The sequence below is a fragment of the Rhinopithecus roxellana genome, chromosome 6, assembly GCF_007565055.1.
Source record: "Rhinopithecus roxellana isolate Shanxi Qingling chromosome 6, ASM756505v1, whole genome shotgun sequence".
Taxonomy (NCBI): domain Eukaryota; kingdom Metazoa; phylum Chordata; class Mammalia; order Primates; family Cercopithecidae; genus Rhinopithecus; species Rhinopithecus roxellana.
The window spans coordinates 134,572,518-134,592,405 of record NC_044554.1 but is presented as its reverse complement, the minus strand read 5'-3'; the positions used below and the strand labels follow the sequence as shown (position 1 = coordinate 134,592,405).

Below are 19,888 nucleotides of genomic sequence, written 5' to 3'. Positions count from 1 at the left end.
GTGATGCACGCACATTGGGTTTTCTGAACCCAGATAACACTCATAGCTGGTTTCTTTCTCTGTTTAGAGGCTGGTTTATCTGCTGATCCATATGTTTACAACTGGACAGCGTGGTCAGAGGACGGTGATGGGGAAAATGGCACCGGCCAAAGCCATCATAACGTCTTCCCCGATGGGAAACCTTTTCCTCACCACCCCGGATGGAGAAGATGGAATTTCGTCTATGTCTTCCACACACTTGGTTGGCTTTTACAAACCCCTAAGCCTCTTCTTTACCTTTCCTTAAAATTTCAACCTTCTCTTTTCTTACTCTATAATTGGGAATGATAACACAGAGAGTTAATAGCAGTCACCCTGCTAACTTTCCTTAGCATGGGTGAACGGTGAGAGAGAAAAATGAAATCCTGGTTAACCTTGCCAATCTCCAGGACACTGAAGAGTTAAAAAGAGAGAAAAACTAAAATATTAAGCTCTTTTTCAAAAAAACAAAACCACTTTTTTTTTTCTGCCTAAAACCATAACAAGAAAAAATACTAACACTTATTTATTTGAATGGCACATGGAGGCTGGGCATATGGTTTACACCTGTAATCCCAGCACCTTGGAAGGCCGAGGCAGGTGGATCACCTGAGGTCAGGAGTTCAAGACCAGCCTGGCCAACATGGTGAAGCCCCGTCCCTACTAAAAATATAAAAATTAGCCAGGTGTGGTGGTGTGCACCTGTAATCCCAGCTACTCAGGAGGTTGAGGCAGGAGAATCACTTGAACCCAGGAGGTGGAGGTTGCAGTGAGAGGAGATTGAGCCATTGCACTCCAGCCCGGGCGACAGAGTGAGACTCCATCTCAAAAAAAAAAAAACAAAAAAAAACCAGAATGGCACATGGATGAGCATTCATTGATTTCTTCTTCTGTTTTTTTATGTTCTCTAGAGAATTTTTAAGATTTAAAGAAGCATGTGCTATTTATTTGTAGGAAATCCTCAGAAAAGATACAAATAAAAAATAAAAATTATCTGTAATTAACATCAGAGATTATCATTGTTAATTATTATGGTGTTTTCTTTGCTAGTATTTATTAAGTTCATTATTAAGATCACATACACATTTTTGCTTACTATCATGAGCATTTAATGATATGATTTTTTAAATTTTTATACATTGTTTTAATGGCTGCACAATATTTCATTGTGTAGAAATAAAATAACTACTGTTCTGCTTTGACCTAGCCCATTCTGTCTTTTTTTAAATTACAAATGGTATTCATTTTGCTTTATTACTGGGGAAATGATTACTTTTAGAGAAGCAAACTTAGCTTATTATCAATTAGGCTGCTAAATTCTTAGTTTAAAATGTCACTAGGTGCCACCTGACACTGCATATTTGAAAACTGCTACCAATTGAGCAGCCTCCAGATTTCTAAATGTTTCATCTTTCATCACAGATTAGAAAGCACTCCTCTTCCTTCAATTAACTTATTTACAAATCAGGACAAAATATTAACAATACATACCCATTGAGCAGAGTAAAGCTATGTCAAATATTATGCTCATCTATATAAACCAGTTGCCTTAAAACTGACTTATTTTTCACTGCCATTGTGACCCCATTAGCCAACTCACCAAACATTTCTTTGACTTGTCCCTCTCATGACAGAATTCTGACAGTTTGCATGGAGTCACTTATGTTTACTAACACTCCCAGACTCTTTAGCCTAGTAAACATTCCAATAACTTACCAGATCAACTGTCTGTCTTTAAAATCAACCTTCAGCCTAGAACTTGCTCTGTTGGTCTAACAAGACTGCCTTGAATTTCTGTCTCCCACTGAGGTCTCAGAGTTAACTGATATTCTCCCTCAGCTAAGTATGGTCTCACCTCTCAGAGCTGAAACTAACATTTGCTTCATGAATAACGCCTGAGAGACACCCCTTCCCCTTATAACTTCTGAGGGAACTACCCCTGCACCTCAAAGTGGAGGAGGATTCCAAATCACACATCCCTTGAGAGACCAGTATGTTTTTCTCACACATTCGACGGTGTGATAAATAGGGTCTTGAAACAGCCCGGTCTCGAAAGCATTCAATCTAAGATACCCAGTCAGTGACAGGTCTAAACCAGGCCCCCTGGCAGGATTAGAAAAGTTCTTGATTTGGGAATTATAGTAAGAGGAGTTACAGAGTTTTAAAATTTGTTTAAATGTCCTTGAGCCCTGAAGGAGAGGAATTACTTCCACCTGTTAGCTAGCAGGAGGGAGGGTTGGAGAAAGAAAAGGAATGACTCAGGGGTGTTCTAGAAAAGTGCCTGTGGAACCGCTCTATTCTGTTTTATGTCTGCCATCCTCTATTTCATCACTTACTGGATTTTTATTTTTATTTTTTTGAGACAGAGTTTCGCTCTGTCGCCAGGCTGGAGTGCAGTGGCATGATGTTGGCTCACTGCAATCTCCGCCTCTGGGTTCAAGCAATTCGGCTGCCTCAGCCTCCCGAGTAGCTTGGATTATAGGCTCGTACCACCACACCTGGCTAATTTTTTTGTATTTTAGTAGAGACAGGGTTTCACCATATTGGCCGGGATGGGCTCCATCTCCTGACCTCAGGTGATCCGCCTGCCTCAGCCTCCCAAAATGCTGAGATTACAGGCATGAGCCACCACGCCCAGCTACTTGCTGTATTTTTATATACAAATACTATTAGGAGATGGAGGATTCCAGTCCCCTTTTAAAAATCTGCTTAATAATATAGCGGAAATAGTAACAAAAATAAGGTAGGTTATTGGATAAATAATTTTTTAACTCTTCTGGACACCTCATCATTTTATTAAATGTATTTTCTGTAGGGAAAACATGTATTTCAAGTGCCAAATACTTAACACGAAAAGCATTTATTTGTAAACTAAGGGCTAACTGTATTATGCCACTAAACAGCTTTTTAAATTTTAACCAACTATATACAATTACATGTGTATAACTGTGGGTTTGTTTCATAAGATTTCACATTAAAATGAGCACCATCTCCCTTTCTGAAGCAGCACCATAGGCCCATCCTATTTTCCCTACTCAGAGCAATCTATAAATGGTTGTAGCTAGTCTTTAAGGAACAGCTTTCTATAATGATGATTTAATGCAGCCAATAACTAAAAATTTCCATCCTCCCAAAGGTCAGTATTTCCAGAAATTGGGACGATGTTCAGTGAGAGTTTCTGTGAACACAGCCAATGTGACACTTGGGCCTCAACTCATGGAAGTGACTGTCTATAGAAGACATGGACGGGCATATGTTCCCATCGCACAAGTGAAAGATGTGTACGTGGTAACGGGTGAGTGGTGTGAACTCTAACTGAGGATGAGGCACTTCATTCTGTTGACGTCAATGGGTTCAAAAAGAGTTAAGGCCAAGTGTTCGGGGTTACGTTACGATTCATCTGGGCCCCTATCTAAGCTTGTATATTTAATTAGTTGTAGCTCATCTGTTTTCCAGAATAGCATAGGAAACCCCAGATAACTTGCATGTGAAAAGGAAAATAATGCTAGATTATCCCTCATTTTAATATTTTAACCTAAAAGCATCGTCGAAGTCCTCCACTTACAATCAAGCAGTCATGCATTCTTTCTTTCTTTGGGGGATGTATATTTTAGATCAGATTCCTGTATTTGTGACTATGTCCCAGAAGAATGATCGAAATTCATCCGATGACACCTTCCTCAAAGATCTCCCCATTACGTTTGATGTCCTGATTCATGATCCTAGCCACTTCCTCAATTATTCTACCATTAACTACAAGTGGAGCTTCGGGGATAATACTGGCCTGTTTGTTTCCATCAATCACACTGTGAATCACACATATGTGCTCAATGGAACCTTCAGCCTTAACCTCACTGTGAAAGCTGCAGCACCAGGACCTTGTCCGCCACCACCACCACCACCACCCAGACCTCCAAAACCCACCCCTTCTTTAGGTAAGGTTTCGCAGTGATCTTTGAGGGGGGCTCCTTAATGGCTAACAAAATATTCACATAGGTCATATTATTAAATCCCTCCTTAAGGGGATATTGTAAGGACTCTGCGGTGATTACATTTTGTACCTGTTGATTTTTTTTTTTTTTTTTTTTTTTTTTTTTTTTGAGACGGAGTCTCGCTCTGTCGCCCAGAGTGGAGTGCAGTGGCGCAATCTCGGCTCACTGCAAGCTCCGCCTCCCGGGTTTTACGCCACTCTCCTGCCTCAGCCTCCCGAGTAGCTGGGACTACAGGCGCCCGCCATCTCGCCCGGCTAGTTTTTTGTATTTTTTAGTAGAGACGGGGTTTCACTGTGTAGGCCAGGATGGTCTCGATCTCCTGACCTCGTGATCCACCCGTCTCGGCCTCCCAAAGTGCTGGGATTACAGGCTTGAGCCACCGCGCCCGGCCACCTGTTGATTTTTTAAAGCAAATTTATCACCATTTTACATCTATAGAACACAGAAGAAGGGAGAATGTATTTAAAGTCACTTTGCAAATAGAATTCAGTGACTTATAGAAAGCTCTTTGACCTTCCTCATTTGCACTGGCCCCTGCTATGTGTACACACTCTGCTCTCTTCTAACCTGTCACATTTTTGTTTATCTGCCATTTTTTATGGCTATGAGAAGGCACAGTGGCACCTTATAAATGATCAGGCCGTTTCTATGTTCCTTCCTCTCCCCTGCTAATTTCTTTCCCTACCCTGCCCACACTCACCCAGTGTCCATGAAAACACAGCTGTACTTGAAAGCAATTTCCAAATGGTCCAAGAAAGAATGCAGCTTGAGAGTATTTCTGGGTTAGCCAGCTGCAGTGATTCCTGACATTAAAATTGTGCTGCATCGTATGTTTATTGTGGCACTATTCACAATAGCAAACACTTGGAATGAACCTAAATGTCCATCAATGATAGACTGGATTAAGAAAATGTGGCACATATACACCATGGAATACTATGCAGCCATAAAAAAGGATGAGTTCATGTCCTTTGTAGGGATGTGGATGAAACTGGAAACCATCATTCTGAGCAAACTGTCACAAGGACAGAAAACCAAACTCCACATGTTCTCACTCACAGGGGGGAACTGAACAATAAGAACACTTAGACACAGAGCAGGGAACATCACATACCAGGGCCTGTGGGGGGTGAGGGGAGGGGGGCCAGGATGGCATTAAGAGATATACCTAATGTAAATGACGAGTTAATGGGTGCAGCACACCAACATGGCACATGTATACATATGTAACAAACCTGCACGTTATGCACATATACCCTAGAGCTTAAAGTATATAAAAAAAAGATTAAAATAACTAAATAAAAATAAAACTGTGCTGCATATAAGACATGAGTAATTCAATACCACCCTGTATTAAAAGTCTGGGGACATTCAAGAAGTCCTTAAGAGTCCACTTTGGGTAGCACTGGCTTCCATCTGATTCCCCACGCTACCCCATGCCATCACCACCCTTTCCCCACTGGGCCAGTTGCACTCAGCACCCCAGGATCCCGGGGATAGCAGTAGGCTGACATCCTCTCACTGGTCACAAGAGGGCGTCATGGACCAAGCCCAAGACGGTCCATCATGACGTCTGGGGCTTCTTCTCTTGTTTTTACAAAATCTTGTTTGTTATAAATTATAAAGTTTTATAATAAGATGTTAGTAATAAAATGAGAGCTTGTTAAATCAAGCATATCTAAGTCAAGACAACACAAGTTATCACTGATTTTATCTCAAAAATGCTTTAAATTATAAAATTTATGCATGTTCCTTAGTAAAATTAAAACAATATAGATGTCTAGAGTAAAAAGCAAAAGTCCCCACTCATACTCTCCTCCCAAGAGTTAAACCCTGTTAATAATTGGGAGGATTTCTTTCCAGATCTTTGTCTATGCATTTATAAACATATACTATATATACACATAGGTTTGTTGTTTTGGTTGTGTAAACGGGTTCATTTACACAAGAGGGCTATTTATACTGTTTTACAATTTGCTTTTTTTCTAATTTAACAAACATTATAGACATCTTTCCATTGTTAATACATGTAAATCTATCTCACTTTATCCAGTGGCTGCATGGTGTTCCATAGAATGTATCTACTATCATTTATCTCACCATTCTTTTTTTTTTTTTTTTTTTTTTTTTTTTTTTTTTTTTTTTTGAGACAGGGTCTTGCTCTAACACCCAGGCTGGAGTGCAGTGGCACAATCTCAGCTTCCTGCAACCTCCGCCTCCTGGACTCAAGTGATCCTCCTGCCTCAGTCTCCCGAGTGGCTGGGACTACAGGCATGCACAACCATGCCCAGCTAATTTTTTTGTTTTTTAGTAGAGATGGGGTTTTGCCATGTTGCTCAGGCTGGTCTCCAATTCCTGAGCATGGGTGATCCACCCACCCCAGCCTTCCAAACTGCTGGGATTATAGGCGTGAGGCACCGTGCCCAGCCCACCATTCTTTTATTGATGGATGATTAGATTATTCCTAATTCCAACTACAACTATAACTGTATTGAACAACTTTAAACATATAGCTTCATTCAGCCAGGCACGGTGGCTCAAGCCTGTAATCCCAGCACTTTGGGAGGCCGAGACGGGCGGATCACGAGGTCAGGAGATCGAGACCATCCTGGCTAACACGGTGAAACCCCGTCTCTACTAAAAAATACAAAAAACTAGCCAGGCAAGGTGGCGGGTGCCTGTAGTCCCAGCTACTCGGGAGGTTGAGGCAGGAGAATGGTGTAAACCTGGGAGGCGGAGCTTGCAGTGAGCTGAGATCAGGCCACTGCACTCTAGCCTGGGGGACAGAGCAAGACTCCGTCTCAAATTAAAAAAAACAACAACAACAACAACAACAAAAACCATATAGCTTTATTCTAGTAATCCTTTAGGAGAAGCAATTTCTTTATCTACAAGTATTAATGATCTATCTTCTTTACAAAAAAGAGGACCAGGTATAAAATTCAAAATAAATTACAGATGCCTTTAATATTTAAGTTCCAGAACGGTAAAAGACTTAATGTTAGGTTGTTTAATTGTAGTCTACTTTGAATTTCATTTTTATTAAACTAGCTTGTTTTTCTTATAAACTATTTATATCATAGCATGTGTTAAAAATATATTTGAAGCCAATGAAAAGTTATTTAAAATTTCTGTTATAATTTATCCCTAGGTGAGATCATAAGATACAAACTAGCAGGCCAGGCACGGTGGCTCACATCTGTAATCCCAGCACTTTAGGAGGCTGAGGCAGGTGGATCACCTGAGGTCAGGAGTTCAAGACCAGCCTGGTCAACATGGTGAAACCCCATCTCCACTGAAAATATAAAAATTAGCTGAGCGTGGTGGAGAGTGTTTGTAATCCCAGCTACTTGGGAGGCTGAGGCAGAAGAATTGCTTGAACCTGGGAGGTGGAGGTTGCAGTGAGTCGAGATCGCACCATTGCACTCCAGCCTGGGCGACAAGAGAGAAACTCTGTCTCAAAAAAAATAAATAAAATAGAATAAACTAGTAACCCCTACAAGTTAGTTAAGTTTTATTGCAAAGGAAAGCTGCCTGGCTTTATCTAAAGATGTTAGATCAATCATAATCAACCCCAAAATGCCTTAAACTAGCATCTCTCTTAGGGAGAGCGAGAAGGGACATTTCTAAAAGGTCTCTTCCAGGGAGCATTTCCAGCTATACAGGCCATATTAAAGGGCTTGGATGACTATTATATTATTGTTTGGCCAAAAAATATGTTCTCTCTGCTTTGGTAAGTGGCTTCATAATAATGCACAGCCAAAAATAGAAATGAAATGCAAATGCAGGAGTGAGGTAGAAGCAAGTCGAAGAGGTGACTCAAGTAGGTGGGTTTAAATCCGATGGCAGATGTGTGTGTGCTATTTTTAAGTCACAGAATTCTCTTCCCTTAGCTAACAGTGCTATTATTCGTTTTTCAGACTTGTGAACAAATCTGAAAAAATAAAAAAACCTTTTGTAAGACTGATGCTAATTACTGTAACACTCTCTCTTTATATAAAATAACATCATATCATAGAGAACTTTCCTAGAGAATCAAGAGCTCTCACACCATTCTCTGGGCGACAGGGACATAAATACTGAATTAAAGATGAAGCTGACCTTCTTTCTCATCTGTCTTTTAAGGTGTGCGTTTCTCTCCATTAGCCCTTGAATCATACCTTGACTTTATAGACACAATGTTTGCAAAGCTCTATGTGCTTTTTTATTTTTTTTGAGACGGAGTCTTGCTCTGTTGCCCAGGCTGGAGTGCAGTGGTGCAATCTCGGCTCACTGCAACCTCTGCTTTCCGGGTTCAAGCAATTCTCCTGCTTCAGCCTCCCCAGTAGGCAGGACTACAGGCATGCGAACCACCAAGCCCAGCTAATATTTCTTTATTTTTAATGGAGACTAGGTTCCACCATGTTGCCCAGGTTGGTCTTGAACTCCTGGCCTCAAGTGATCCACGTGCCTCAGCCCCCCAAAGTGCTAGGATTACAGGTGTGAGCCACCATGCCCGGCCTCCATATGCATTTTAAAGGCATTCTATCTAAGGTAGAATCATTGACTTTTATTATTTGGTCATTTTTTAAGAAAATAAGTTTTATTTCATTTTTAGCACTAAAGTATATGCAGAGCAAGAGAAGTTTCATTTTAAAATATGGCAGGGTCATGATTCTGTGCTCTAACTTGACAACTAAATTCTGCCTGTCAAGAACTTCAAAATAAGAAATTGTATGGTTTTCTGGAGAAGAGCTACTGAACTTGAATGCCCCGCACAAACAATCCTATTGCTATAGAGTAGATCATTTGAATCTCAGGACAGTCAGAATGACTGTTTTGTCATTTCCAGAGGACCAATGTGAAACTCAGGGGACATTCCCAAGAGGCTGCCACAGCCCTTCCTGCTGGTAAACCACTGCATTCAGTCTAACACAGTGTCCAGGCCTTTCTGGGCTTTACCTGAGCAGCATTTCTCAAAGTGTGTGCCATGGAGCATTCATTTCTGGACCTGTTCTGAGAACTGCTCTGAGAAACCTGCTCTGGGCACAGGAAAATCACAGGGATGTTTACCCGCTGACGGTTCTGAGATGCCCTGGAGAAATCTCCCAGCCAGCTTCACTCACATGTCACTCAGTTAGAAATGCAGCTCTTATGAGGCTTTGATGTCCTTCCCCAAGACTGAGTCCGCTTCACTTATCTTTTGAAATTAAAAAGAAGATTATATTTTCAGTATCGTTATTTTCTTTCTAGACTTTTTTTTTTTTTTTTTTTTTTTTTTTTTTTTTTTTTTGAGATGGAGTCTCACTCTGTTGCCCAGGCTGGAGTGCAGTGGCATAATCTTGGCTCAGTGCAAGTTCTGCCTCCCAGGTTCATGCCATTCTGCCTCAGCCTCCCGAGTAGCTGGGACTACAGGCGCCCACCGCCATGCCCGTCACCATGCCCGCCACCATGCCCGGGTAATTTTTTTGTATTTTTAGTAGAAACAGGGTTTCACCACGTTAGCCAGGATGGTCTCGATCTCCTGACCTTTTGGTCCGCCCACCTCGGCCTCCCAAAGTGCTGAGATTATAGGCGTGAGCCACTGTGCCCGGCCTCTTTCTAGACTTTTTATCTTGCTGAAGGAGCAGCGAGGTCTTAATTAGAGCCTGTTAAATTGTAATTAATAGGGCATTAGATTCTTTGCTCTAATTATATTCAAGGCTTGTTTTTCAAAAATGTCTTGTATTCCCTCCTTTCCTTCCTCACATCTCTGCTCATCACAGTAAGACTTTTAGAATTTAGCTTTGGAGCTGTGAGACATCCAAACAGGGAAAGAATGATCTTTTCCCATATTACTGGAAGAAAGAAACTGTGATTTATTAAGTACTCCCTCTGCAGCAGTGATAAGCAGCAGGTTTTATATACTTTATCTCATTTAAGCTTCATAGTTCAGCCCCCAGAGGACAGCAAGTATTGTTCTTATTTTACAGATGAGCAAATAGAGACAAAAACAGATTAAATGATGTGCCTGTGGTCTCAAACAGCTAAAAACAAGGGGAACTGGAATTTGAGCCCAGAATACCTGCTTCCAAAATTAAAATATAACTTCATCTATTATGGCCAGGTTTATTTCTTCATGACCATTGTATCACACATTTTAATACAGTTTCACCCTTTAATTTGCTTCTTTTGTTCACACAAAATGTGAGATTATGCTTCCTTACATAATTTAGCAATTATAATACCTTATAGCTCTCACATCTGTGTAAATTATGACACATTTAGTTGAAATTTCTATAGCAATTTCATAGTATAGCATTCCTGATATTTTTCTAAAAAGCAAATGGCAAATGTTTAGATTTTTTATTATATCATGTGTATCTTTTACATTCGTAGCAACTACTCTAAAATCTTGTTATTCTAACACCCCAGGACCTGCTGGTGACAACCCCCTGGAGCTGAGTAAGATTCCTGATGAAAACTGCCAGATTAACAGATATGGTCACTTTCAAGCCACCATCACAATTGTAGGTAAGGCTGAAGATGAAGACCGGTGAGGAGGGATGTTAGACTCCACCTAGGGTCACCCGCTCCCTTTGCTAACTCTGAAGGGGTGGAGGTAGGTGGTAAGGGCACCCTCTGCTTGTCTAAGATGACACCACACATTCAAGAGCAAAGACCCTACTCATTTCCAAATTCCCACCTGCCTCCCTGGCCTTCCTTCCACATCCTGGTGGAAACAAGCCTACGGTGAAGGCCACATGCTAATGAGCCTGCCCTGGGCCTGTATTCCACCTCTGCAGCCCAGCCATCTGAATGGGATGTGTAGGGTAAAGGAAGGCTAGCATCAAGTTCCCACAACTTCCACTGTCTTCCCCTAGTTAATTTTCACAAAGTCACACTTGTATGTGAAAAGGGGAAAGAGCAGGCCACCACACATGACTGTGCATTTGGGCACAGCCCTAAGGCATACAACAGAGAAGACTGAGGGGAACGGAAGCCCAACCTGTGCTCACCGATTCTGGGAGTGAAGATGGAGGTGGAAGCCCAAGCAGTATCCCTTGAGTCCAAGCCGCTTGAGAAGCTGGCCAAGGCCTGAGCCTGGGGCTGCGTCTATCCAGGATTACCTTTTCCTGAAACACCTTCCAGGATGGAGTGCTACTTTCTGATGCACACACAGGCTCTAGAAACAAAAATCTAGGTTGGACTGAAAAACAGTTCAGTTTGACTTTGAAAATGCTGCATGGATATGTATCCTAAGCTACGGGGGTAGATTGCCAGATCTGGTAAGTTCCTGTATGGCAAGAAGGCTGTCTTCCTTTTTTAATTTTTTTCACTTTCTGATGTATTAAGAGCTGTACCTTAGTCCATTCAAGCATCTATAACAGAATTCCATAGACTGGGTGGCTTATAAACCAACAGCAGGAATTTATTTCTCATAGTCCTAGAGGCTGGGAAGTCCGAGTTCAAGGTACCAGCACATTCGATGTCTGGTGAGGGCCCACTTCCTGGTTCATAGATGGCAGATGGCAGTCTTCTTGCTGTGTCCTCATGTGGTGGAAAAGGCAAAAGGGTTCTCTGGGGTCACTTTCATAAGGGTATTAATCCCACACATGAAGGCTTCACCCTCATAACCTAACCACCTCCCAAAGGCCCCAGCTCCTAATGCTGTCACCTTGGGGGTTTCAACACATGAATTTCTGGGGGACACAAACATTCAATCTATACCAGAATGATTGTTTGGCTTTATCTGATTTCTGTTGCATTTTGATGTGTTTTTCTCTGGGGGTTATTTTGTTAGAGGGAATCTTAGAAGTTAACATCATCCAGATGACAGACGTCCTGATGCTGGTACCAGGGCCTGACAGCTCCCTAATAGACTTTGTTGTGACCTGCCAAGGGAGGTGAGTATATTATCTCCGACAGAGGCATGGGTCAAGTGAGGACCTCAAGTCTGAACAAAGGCATTGACCACCAGATACCTCTTTTAAGTTGATTTGAATTCCTATTTACTGGTAACCTTAGACAGGAAGGACCCTAGGAGGTGCTATCTAGCACACACGTGTTTTGCTACAGTTGAGCAATTGAGAAACCTTTAACAATTAAGCTGAATAATAATTATGATAACTGTTTGAACACTTAACTGAATTCTTAACACCTTATACCTGTTCTCATATTGAATCCTCACAACAATCCTATGAGCCTCCCCATTTTACAGATGAGGCAACTGAGGGCCCCAGTGGTCACAAAACTTGCCTACCAATGGAATGCTGGTAGCCAACAGAGGGCAGCTCACAGGAGAGCTCTTAAGCTTCCAGGAAGCTGCCTATGCTAACATTAATAGCAACGCCTGATAATCCTCTCTCTTTAGAATTTACAAAGCTCTTTCCAGTGCATTATATAATTTGGTTTCCTATGATTTGGTCATGACTACATGTAATAAAGTAAATACAAATGAATGAATATATAAATACTATATTGACTAACTAAATATACATTAACAAATCATTTGCATATAATATATAAATTACTTGATTAAAATATATATGTGTGTAAATACATAAATTAATCAGGAGAATGAGGTGGTATGAAGATGTGGCCTTATTTGGTAGAAAAGAAGAGCTAAGAAGCTCTCCACCTTGGGGAGAGGACCAGAATGAGGGTAAGGGTGGCAGAAAATAGAGTGAAAGCTGACCCAGGGAGTGAAGCTGCTGCCAGAGGCCTGGCTGGTGAGAAGAGGGACAATCCCCATCCCAGACCCCGGCCCATGAGCCCAGCATCACAGCCTGGTCTCTCCATCCAAGAAGGCTGCCATGAGATAGTGGTCAGGACAGCAAAGGCAGGTAGCCTAGCATCAAGGACAGATGAGTCAAACCTCTTCTGTTCAAGTCCCAGCACCACCCCTGGCTGCTTATATGACCTGGACTCATTAATCTCTCTCCCTGAGATGGTTTGTCATCTGTTAAACTGGGGTAATGTTACTTTCTTCAAAAAGCTATTGAGAGAGGCCGGGCGTGGTGGCTCACGCCTGTAATTTCAGCACTTTGGGAGGCCGAGGCGGTGGATACCTGAGGTCAGGAGTTTGAGACCAGTCTGGCCAACATGGTGAAACTCCGTCTCTACTAAAAATACAAAAATTAGCCAGGAGTGGTGGTAGGTGCCTGTAACCCCAGCTACTCGGGAGGCTGAAGCAGGAGAATCTCTTGAACCTGGGAGACAGAGGTTGCAGTGAGCTGAGATCATGCCATTGCACTCCAGCCTGGGCAACAAGAGCAAAACTCTGTCTCAAAGAAAAAAAAAAAAAAAGCTGTTGAGAGGAATAAGCAAGATCATGTCATATATCTAAAACTCAGAGCAAAGGTCTCTGAGGAAAGATAAATAAATAAATAAAACTCAGTGCCCAGCACATAATAAGTCCTGCAAAAACAACTGCTGCTGTTGCTGTTACACTTCTACAGGAACCTAGGCAGGGCCAACTATGGCATTTAATAATATGTCTGCCTAACACTCAAGCTATCTGCATCTTCGAACATTCTAGGGATTTAGAAGGAATGTAAAAGGAGTGAGCTGGGCTTCACGTGGTTTTCATCAGCCCCTTCCCCTGGGGAGATCATTTTTTTCTCCTCCACCCCAGGGCCTCACTTTCCTGAGGATGCAGAGAAAGGCATAGCTCAGCACACAGGCTTGCTTAAGAGCAAATCATAAGATTAACAATTTGGCATTTTATAGTTTGAGTAACAATGAGGTGGAATTCCATTTCACAGAAATGTAATGACTTTCCCTTTGTAAAATGGATCTGACCTTCCTCTCTCCCCCTCTCTGTGCCCTGTGCGCCCTCGCCCACCTCCCCTGTCGCAGCATTCCCACGGAGGTCTGTACCATCATTTCCGACCCCTCCTGCAAGATCACCCAGAACGCAGTCTGCAGCCCTGTGGATGTGGATGAGATGTGTCTGCTGACTGTGAGACGAGCCTTCAATGGGTCTGGGACATACTGTATGAACCTCACCCTGGGGGATGATACAAGCCTGGCTCTCACGAGCACCCTGATTTCTGTTCCTGACAGAGGTGAGGTTTGTTTTATGACCATATGAGCATTTCATACTGCAGGTAAAGTGTGTATCCCATACTAAAGCTATTTAGGCCTTTGTTGTCAATGTTTAATTTTATTTCAGTATAAAATTCATTGAACTCTTATTAATAAGGATCTGAGGACTGGCATTACAATCCAATAGCAAATCTACTTAGGGAAGTGATGAGACATCCCGTGAAATAGTGGTCAAAGAAAAGCCTTTTGATGAAGAAAAATCAGCTGTGATCATGGACCAGTAACAATGGGATATGATCACTGCACACTTGAATAGATTTGTATTTCAAGGAGAAAGTGTAAAGGCCAATATCAAAAAATAGCAATGTTCTCCAATGAAGCAACAACAAAGGAAAGGCTGATATCACATTTTCATGAAAATCCACCTGAGCAAAGATATGAAGCCTGGAAGAGAAATGAGACACAAGCTGTTCTCCTCAGTCCCTTCTAACTTACTATGCATCCTCTCTTTCCCTTCCCAAACTCCACTGAGCATTACGGGACACAGTAACAAACCAGCTTATTATTCCTCACATCTTCACCAGATAAACTACTCTTTTCCCTCTGAATGCTTGGAAAGGTACAACGTTAACAAAGAAGACAAAGGAATTTCATTTAGAAATTTGCATTTACTGGTGGCATCCAACTTCCCCCAACCTCCAAATTAGGGCTCTACCCTAATGGCCCTCACTAACTGTCACAGATAATCAACTTTGTTGTAAGATATTACTTGTGGCTTAGAAGAAGTGCTACGTGATAGGATGAAAGGGAAAGATTAAGTTGTATAGATATTACAGCAGCAGTCCCCAACCTTTCTGACACCAGGGATCTGTTTTGTGGAAGACAGTTTTTCCGTGGAACGGGGATGGTGGAGGATTGTTTCGGGATGAAACTGTTCCACCTCAGATCATCAGGCATTAGAGTCTCATAAGGAGCACGCAACCTAGCTGTCTCGCATGTGCAGTTCATGATAGGGTTTGCACTCCTATGAGAATATAATGCCGCCGCTGAGCTGACAGGAGGCAGAGCTTGGGCAGTAATGCTCAGTCGTTGGCTGCTCACCTCCTGCTGTGCGGCCCAGTTGCTAACAGGCTGAGGACCCCTACAGGTACTGGCCCGCAATCTGGGAGTAGGGGACCCCTGCATTAAAGCACTTACTTCACTCCTTAATTTGAGTATTGTCAGGTACAATCTAATAGCTCATTCACTTATAACCCCTTTGAACTTGAAGCCTATCTCATAAGGTAATATGTTCTTAAACATATATTTCCGGCCACAAAAACAAACAAACAAACAAAAACATATGTTTCTGGTTGGGCGCGGTGGCTCACGCCTGTAATCCCAGCACTTTGGGAGGCCAAGGTGGGCAGATCACTTGAGGTCAGGAGTTCCAGACCAGCCTGGCCAACATAGTGAGACCACATCTCTACTAAAAATACAAAAATTAGCCAGACATGGTGGCAGGCGCCTGTAGTCCCAGCTACTCAGGAGGCTGAGGTAGGAGAATCATTTGAACCCAGGAGGCAGAGGTTGCAGTGAGCTGAGATGAAGACACTGCACTCCAGCCTGGCCAACAGAGTGAGACTCCATCTCAAACAAACAACCAAACACAACAAAAAAATGTAAAACAAAATTTCCTCATTAATAATGCAGTTTTAATCCCATTAAAAGAAGAGTTTTAATCCCATTAAAAGAAAATAATCATACACCTAATTATCTGTGTGAGGGCTTGTTGTTGGTGATATCCAAGGTGCAGATTTAAAAGCAAAACCAACAGTGCAAGGGTGCCCTGCTTCCTGCCAGGGGGCGGAGGGTGGATCAGGGCCTGGTTGGGGAGCTGAGGAGGGTGGGGACTGGAGAAGGGAACTGAAACCTCTGCATCCGAGTGGCCATGGACTTTAAAGTCACCATCAGAAGCTGCTGATGTTATTCCTCCAGTGTTGCCACAGCTCAAAGGTTGGTTAGAATTACCTTTAGAGTCTTAATTCATTCTATTAAGCTTCCTCTGCACTGGCAAACCACTGATCTCTTATGTGAATTAGATGTTTAGACATTTGCTTTCCTTCAATTCTTCTTGTAGTGAGTGATAACTTTAGGTGGGACCCGAGTCATTTTCAAAAGCCAAATAAAGAAAGCTCAGAATGCCAGGCACAGTGGAACATACCTATAGTCCCAGCTAGTCAGGAGGCTGGGGTGGGAGGATCCCTTGAGCCCAGAAGTCCAGCCTGGGCAGCACGGCAAAACCCTGTCTGAAAGAACGAGAGAGAGAGCGAGCGAAAGAGCAAATGAGAGCTCAGAAGGAAAGTTTTTAATTCAGTGGGGATTGTAGCTTAATAGCTTGGGTTTCAAAGGCAGAATTTCAGAAATAGATCATTCTTCAAAGGCAAACCTATAGACTTTTAGCTGAAGTGACTTTTATATATCGATTCAATGGATATTCATGAAGCACCTGTAATTCTTTCAACAAATATCCCTGAGCATCTACTCCATGCTCAGCACAGTTCTAGGCAGAAGACACAGTTCTAGACAGAGTAGAAACCAAGACAAAGAAGTCCATGCTTCTGTGAGCAGTGACAGCTGTTAACAAGAAAAACTTTAAAGGTGGTGATTTTTTTTTTTTTTTTTTTTTTTTTTTTTTTGAAGCAGGGTCTTGCTCTGTCATCCAGGCTGGAGTGCAAGGGCAATCACGGCTCACTGCAGCCTCGACCTCCTGGGTTCAAGCAATCCTCCCACTTCTGCCTCCTGAGTAGCTGGTACCACAGGCATGCGCCACCATGCTAGGCTAATTTTTTAATTTTTTGTAGAGATGGGGTCTCACTATGTTGCCTCTGCCTCCCAAAGTGCTGGTATTACAGGCATGAGCCAGGGGGAGGGCACTCCTGTAAGGGGGCATGGAGGTCTGAAAGAGCAAGGGGAGTATGGCCAACTTTCAGGATTTTTAGCACAGCTGGAAGGTAGGTGGTGAGAGAGGAAGCTGGAGGCACGACCGCCTGATCACGGGAGCCCTTCCCCATGGTGGCGCTGCCGGATCAGCCAAGACCTGAGCAGGTGTCTCCAGGACGTGACATCTCCCCACAGGGCCCTTACCACAGTGTTCCAGACATGCTGACTCATTCTGTAAATAGAAGATAAGCTGACCCAAAGACTATGTATTATTTAATAGAAAAGATTACTGAAAGCCCAGAGGGAGCCATGTATCTTCTGTGACAGCTCCCTTCCTCATTTATTTAATGGCATTATAAGCGTCATGTCCTCTAGGTGGAAGACATAACTAATATGCTCTTGCTTCTGTTTTAAGACCCAGCCTCCCCTTTAAGGATGGCAAATACTGCCCTGATCTCCATTGGCTGCTTGGCCATATTTGTCACTGTGATCTCCCTCTTGGTGTACAAGTAAGTTTTTGGTTCCTATGCTTTATATCACTATACTGTGTGGTCAAAAGTGAATATATCCTATGTAAATGGGCCATTTTTCCCTTTTTTGTTTTTAAACATTTTGTGTGGGCCAAACTGGCCTGTTAATCTTGCTGTGGTTTGTTTTTTAATCCTAAAAATGCTACCAGATCTCAGTAACTTTACAAAATTATGTCAGCTTAATTTTAACATGATAATCTCAAATTATAGTGAGCAGGCACATTTCTTGCATGAAGAAGAATAAATAAATGTACTTTCATAAGACACCAGTGTCTTGCAAACATGTTAAGTGGAATGAATCCTTTTATACCTGACATGAAAAAGATTGTAGAAAGTAATATATTTCAACTGAAGATCTTTTAAAAATAACTAACCAACAGATTGTTTTCAGAAAACACAAGGAATACCAACCAATAGAAAACAGTCCTGGGAATGTGGTCAGAAGCAAAGGTCTGAGTGTCTTTCTCAATCGTGCAAAAGCCGTGTTCTTTCCGGGAAACCAGGAAAAGGATCCGCTACTCAAAAACCAAGAATTTAAAGGAGTTTCTTAAATTTCGACCTTGTTTCTGAAGCTCACTTTTCAGTGCCGTTGATGTGAGATGTGCCAGAGTGGCTATTAACCATTTTTTCCTAAAGATTATTGTAAAATAGATACTGTGGTTTGGGGAAGTTGAATTTTTTTATTGGTTAAATGTCATTTTAGAGTTGGGGAGAGGGATTATACTGCAGGCAGTTTCAGCCATGTTGTGAAACTGATAAAAGCAACTTAGCAAGGCTTCCTTTCATTATTTTTTATGTTTCACTTATAAAGTCTTAGGTAACTAGTAGGATAGAAACACTGTGTCCCAAGAGTAAGGAGAGAAGCTACTATCAATTAGAGCCTAACCCAGGTTAACTGCAAGGAAAGGAGGGATACTTTCAGCTTTCCATGTAACTATATGCATAAAACTGATGTAGTCCAGTTTCTAAGATCATGTTCCAAGCTAACTGAATCCCATTTCAAAACACACTTAGGAGCTCCTGATGGAACAATAACAGGCCCAAACCTCTGGTATGATGTGCACACTTGTTAGACTCAGAAAAAATACTACTCTCATAAATGGGTGGGAGTATTTTGATGACAACTTGCTTTGCTCAGCTGAGTTGAGGAATGATATTCATTCATTCATTTATTCCTTGGACATTTAGTTAGTGCTTTTTATATACCAGGCATGATGCTGAGTGACACTCTTGTGTATATTTCCAAATTTTTGTATAGTCGGTGCAAATATTTGAAATAACATATTATGACTTTCCAAAGGATGAGGTCCCGGGCTTTTCATGGCAACTTGCTCAGTAAGGATTTCACCTCTGTTTGTAACTAAAACCATCTACTATCTGTTAGACATGACATTCTTTTTCTCTCCTTCCTGAAAAATAAAGTGTGGGAAGAGACAAGACTTTGGTATTGTAATTATTTTTCTGATTCATCATTTGCTTTTCAATTACACTTACAGTTGTTTCTTTTTTATAGATGAGGATCTCCCTATATTGTCCAAGCTGGTCTCAGACTCCTGGCCTCAAAGGATCCTCCTGCCTCAGCATCCCAAAGCACTGGGATTACAGGAGTGAGCCCATTTCATTTATAGTTTTTGACAAGTAAAAAGTTGTTTAACAATGTCTCATAGAGCATTGATAATCTCATAAATATTTTTTACCTAAATACATGTATATATATATAGGGCTGAGCACAGTGACTCACGCTTTTAATCCCAGCACTTTGGGAGGCTGAGGCAGGCAGATTGCTTAAGCTCAGCAGTTTGAGACCAGCCTAGGCAACATAATGAAACCCCGTCCCTACAAAAATTACAAAAATTAGCAGGGCCTGATGGTACATGCCTGTAGTCCCAGCTGCTCAGGCGGCTGAGGTGGAAGGATCACTTGAGCCCAGGACGTCAAGGCTGCAGTGAGCCAAGATGGTGCCACTGCACTCCAGCCTAGGAAACAGAGTCAGGGTCTGTCTCAAAAAAAAAAAAAAAAAAAAAAAGATCTTTATATATGTGTGTGTATGTATATATATCTTTCACATATCTATATATATATGCAATCACATCATATGTGAAACTTCAAATAAAAGTTTATTGTGTAAATGTATGTAATCAGATCAATCTAAAATAAGAGATTTTCTATAAACAATTGTCCTGGACTCTTTGAGTAATCAGTATCATATTAAAAATAAAGGCAGGGGGTGGAATTCTAAGTCACAGTTTAGTAAACTTTTTCCATAAAGGGCTGGGTACTAAATCTCTTAGGCTTTATGGGCCATACAGTCTCAGTCACAACTACTCAACTCTCTCATTGTAGCATGAAAACAACTGTAGACATGACGTAAATAAAAGAGCCTGGCTGTGTTCCAGCAAAAATGTATTTACAAAAACA

At 41.8% G+C, this 19,888-nt stretch overlaps 1 protein-coding gene across 1 annotated transcript in view; it reads left to right on the top strand.

Annotated features, from left to right (window-relative positions):
- The window catches only part of GPNMB (glycoprotein nmb), a 29,555-nt gene extending 10,646 nt beyond the window's left edge, over positions 1-18,909 (top strand). The window contains exons 4-11 of the mRNA XM_010353056.2: positions 68-241; positions 3,155-3,313; positions 3,633-3,953; positions 10,404-10,502; positions 11,773-11,875; positions 13,830-14,038; positions 17,356-17,449; positions 17,862-18,909. Coding sequence (XP_010351358.1) covers positions 68-241; positions 3,155-3,313; positions 3,633-3,953; positions 10,404-10,502; positions 11,773-11,875; positions 13,830-14,038; positions 17,356-17,449; positions 17,862-18,021 — 1,319 coding nt within the window. The 3' untranslated portion in view covers positions 18,022-18,909. The remainder of the gene's footprint in view (positions 1-67; positions 242-3,154; positions 3,314-3,632; positions 3,954-10,403; positions 10,503-11,772; positions 11,876-13,829; positions 14,039-17,355; positions 17,450-17,861) is intronic.
- The last annotated feature ends 979 nt before the right edge of the window (positions 18,910-19,888 follow it).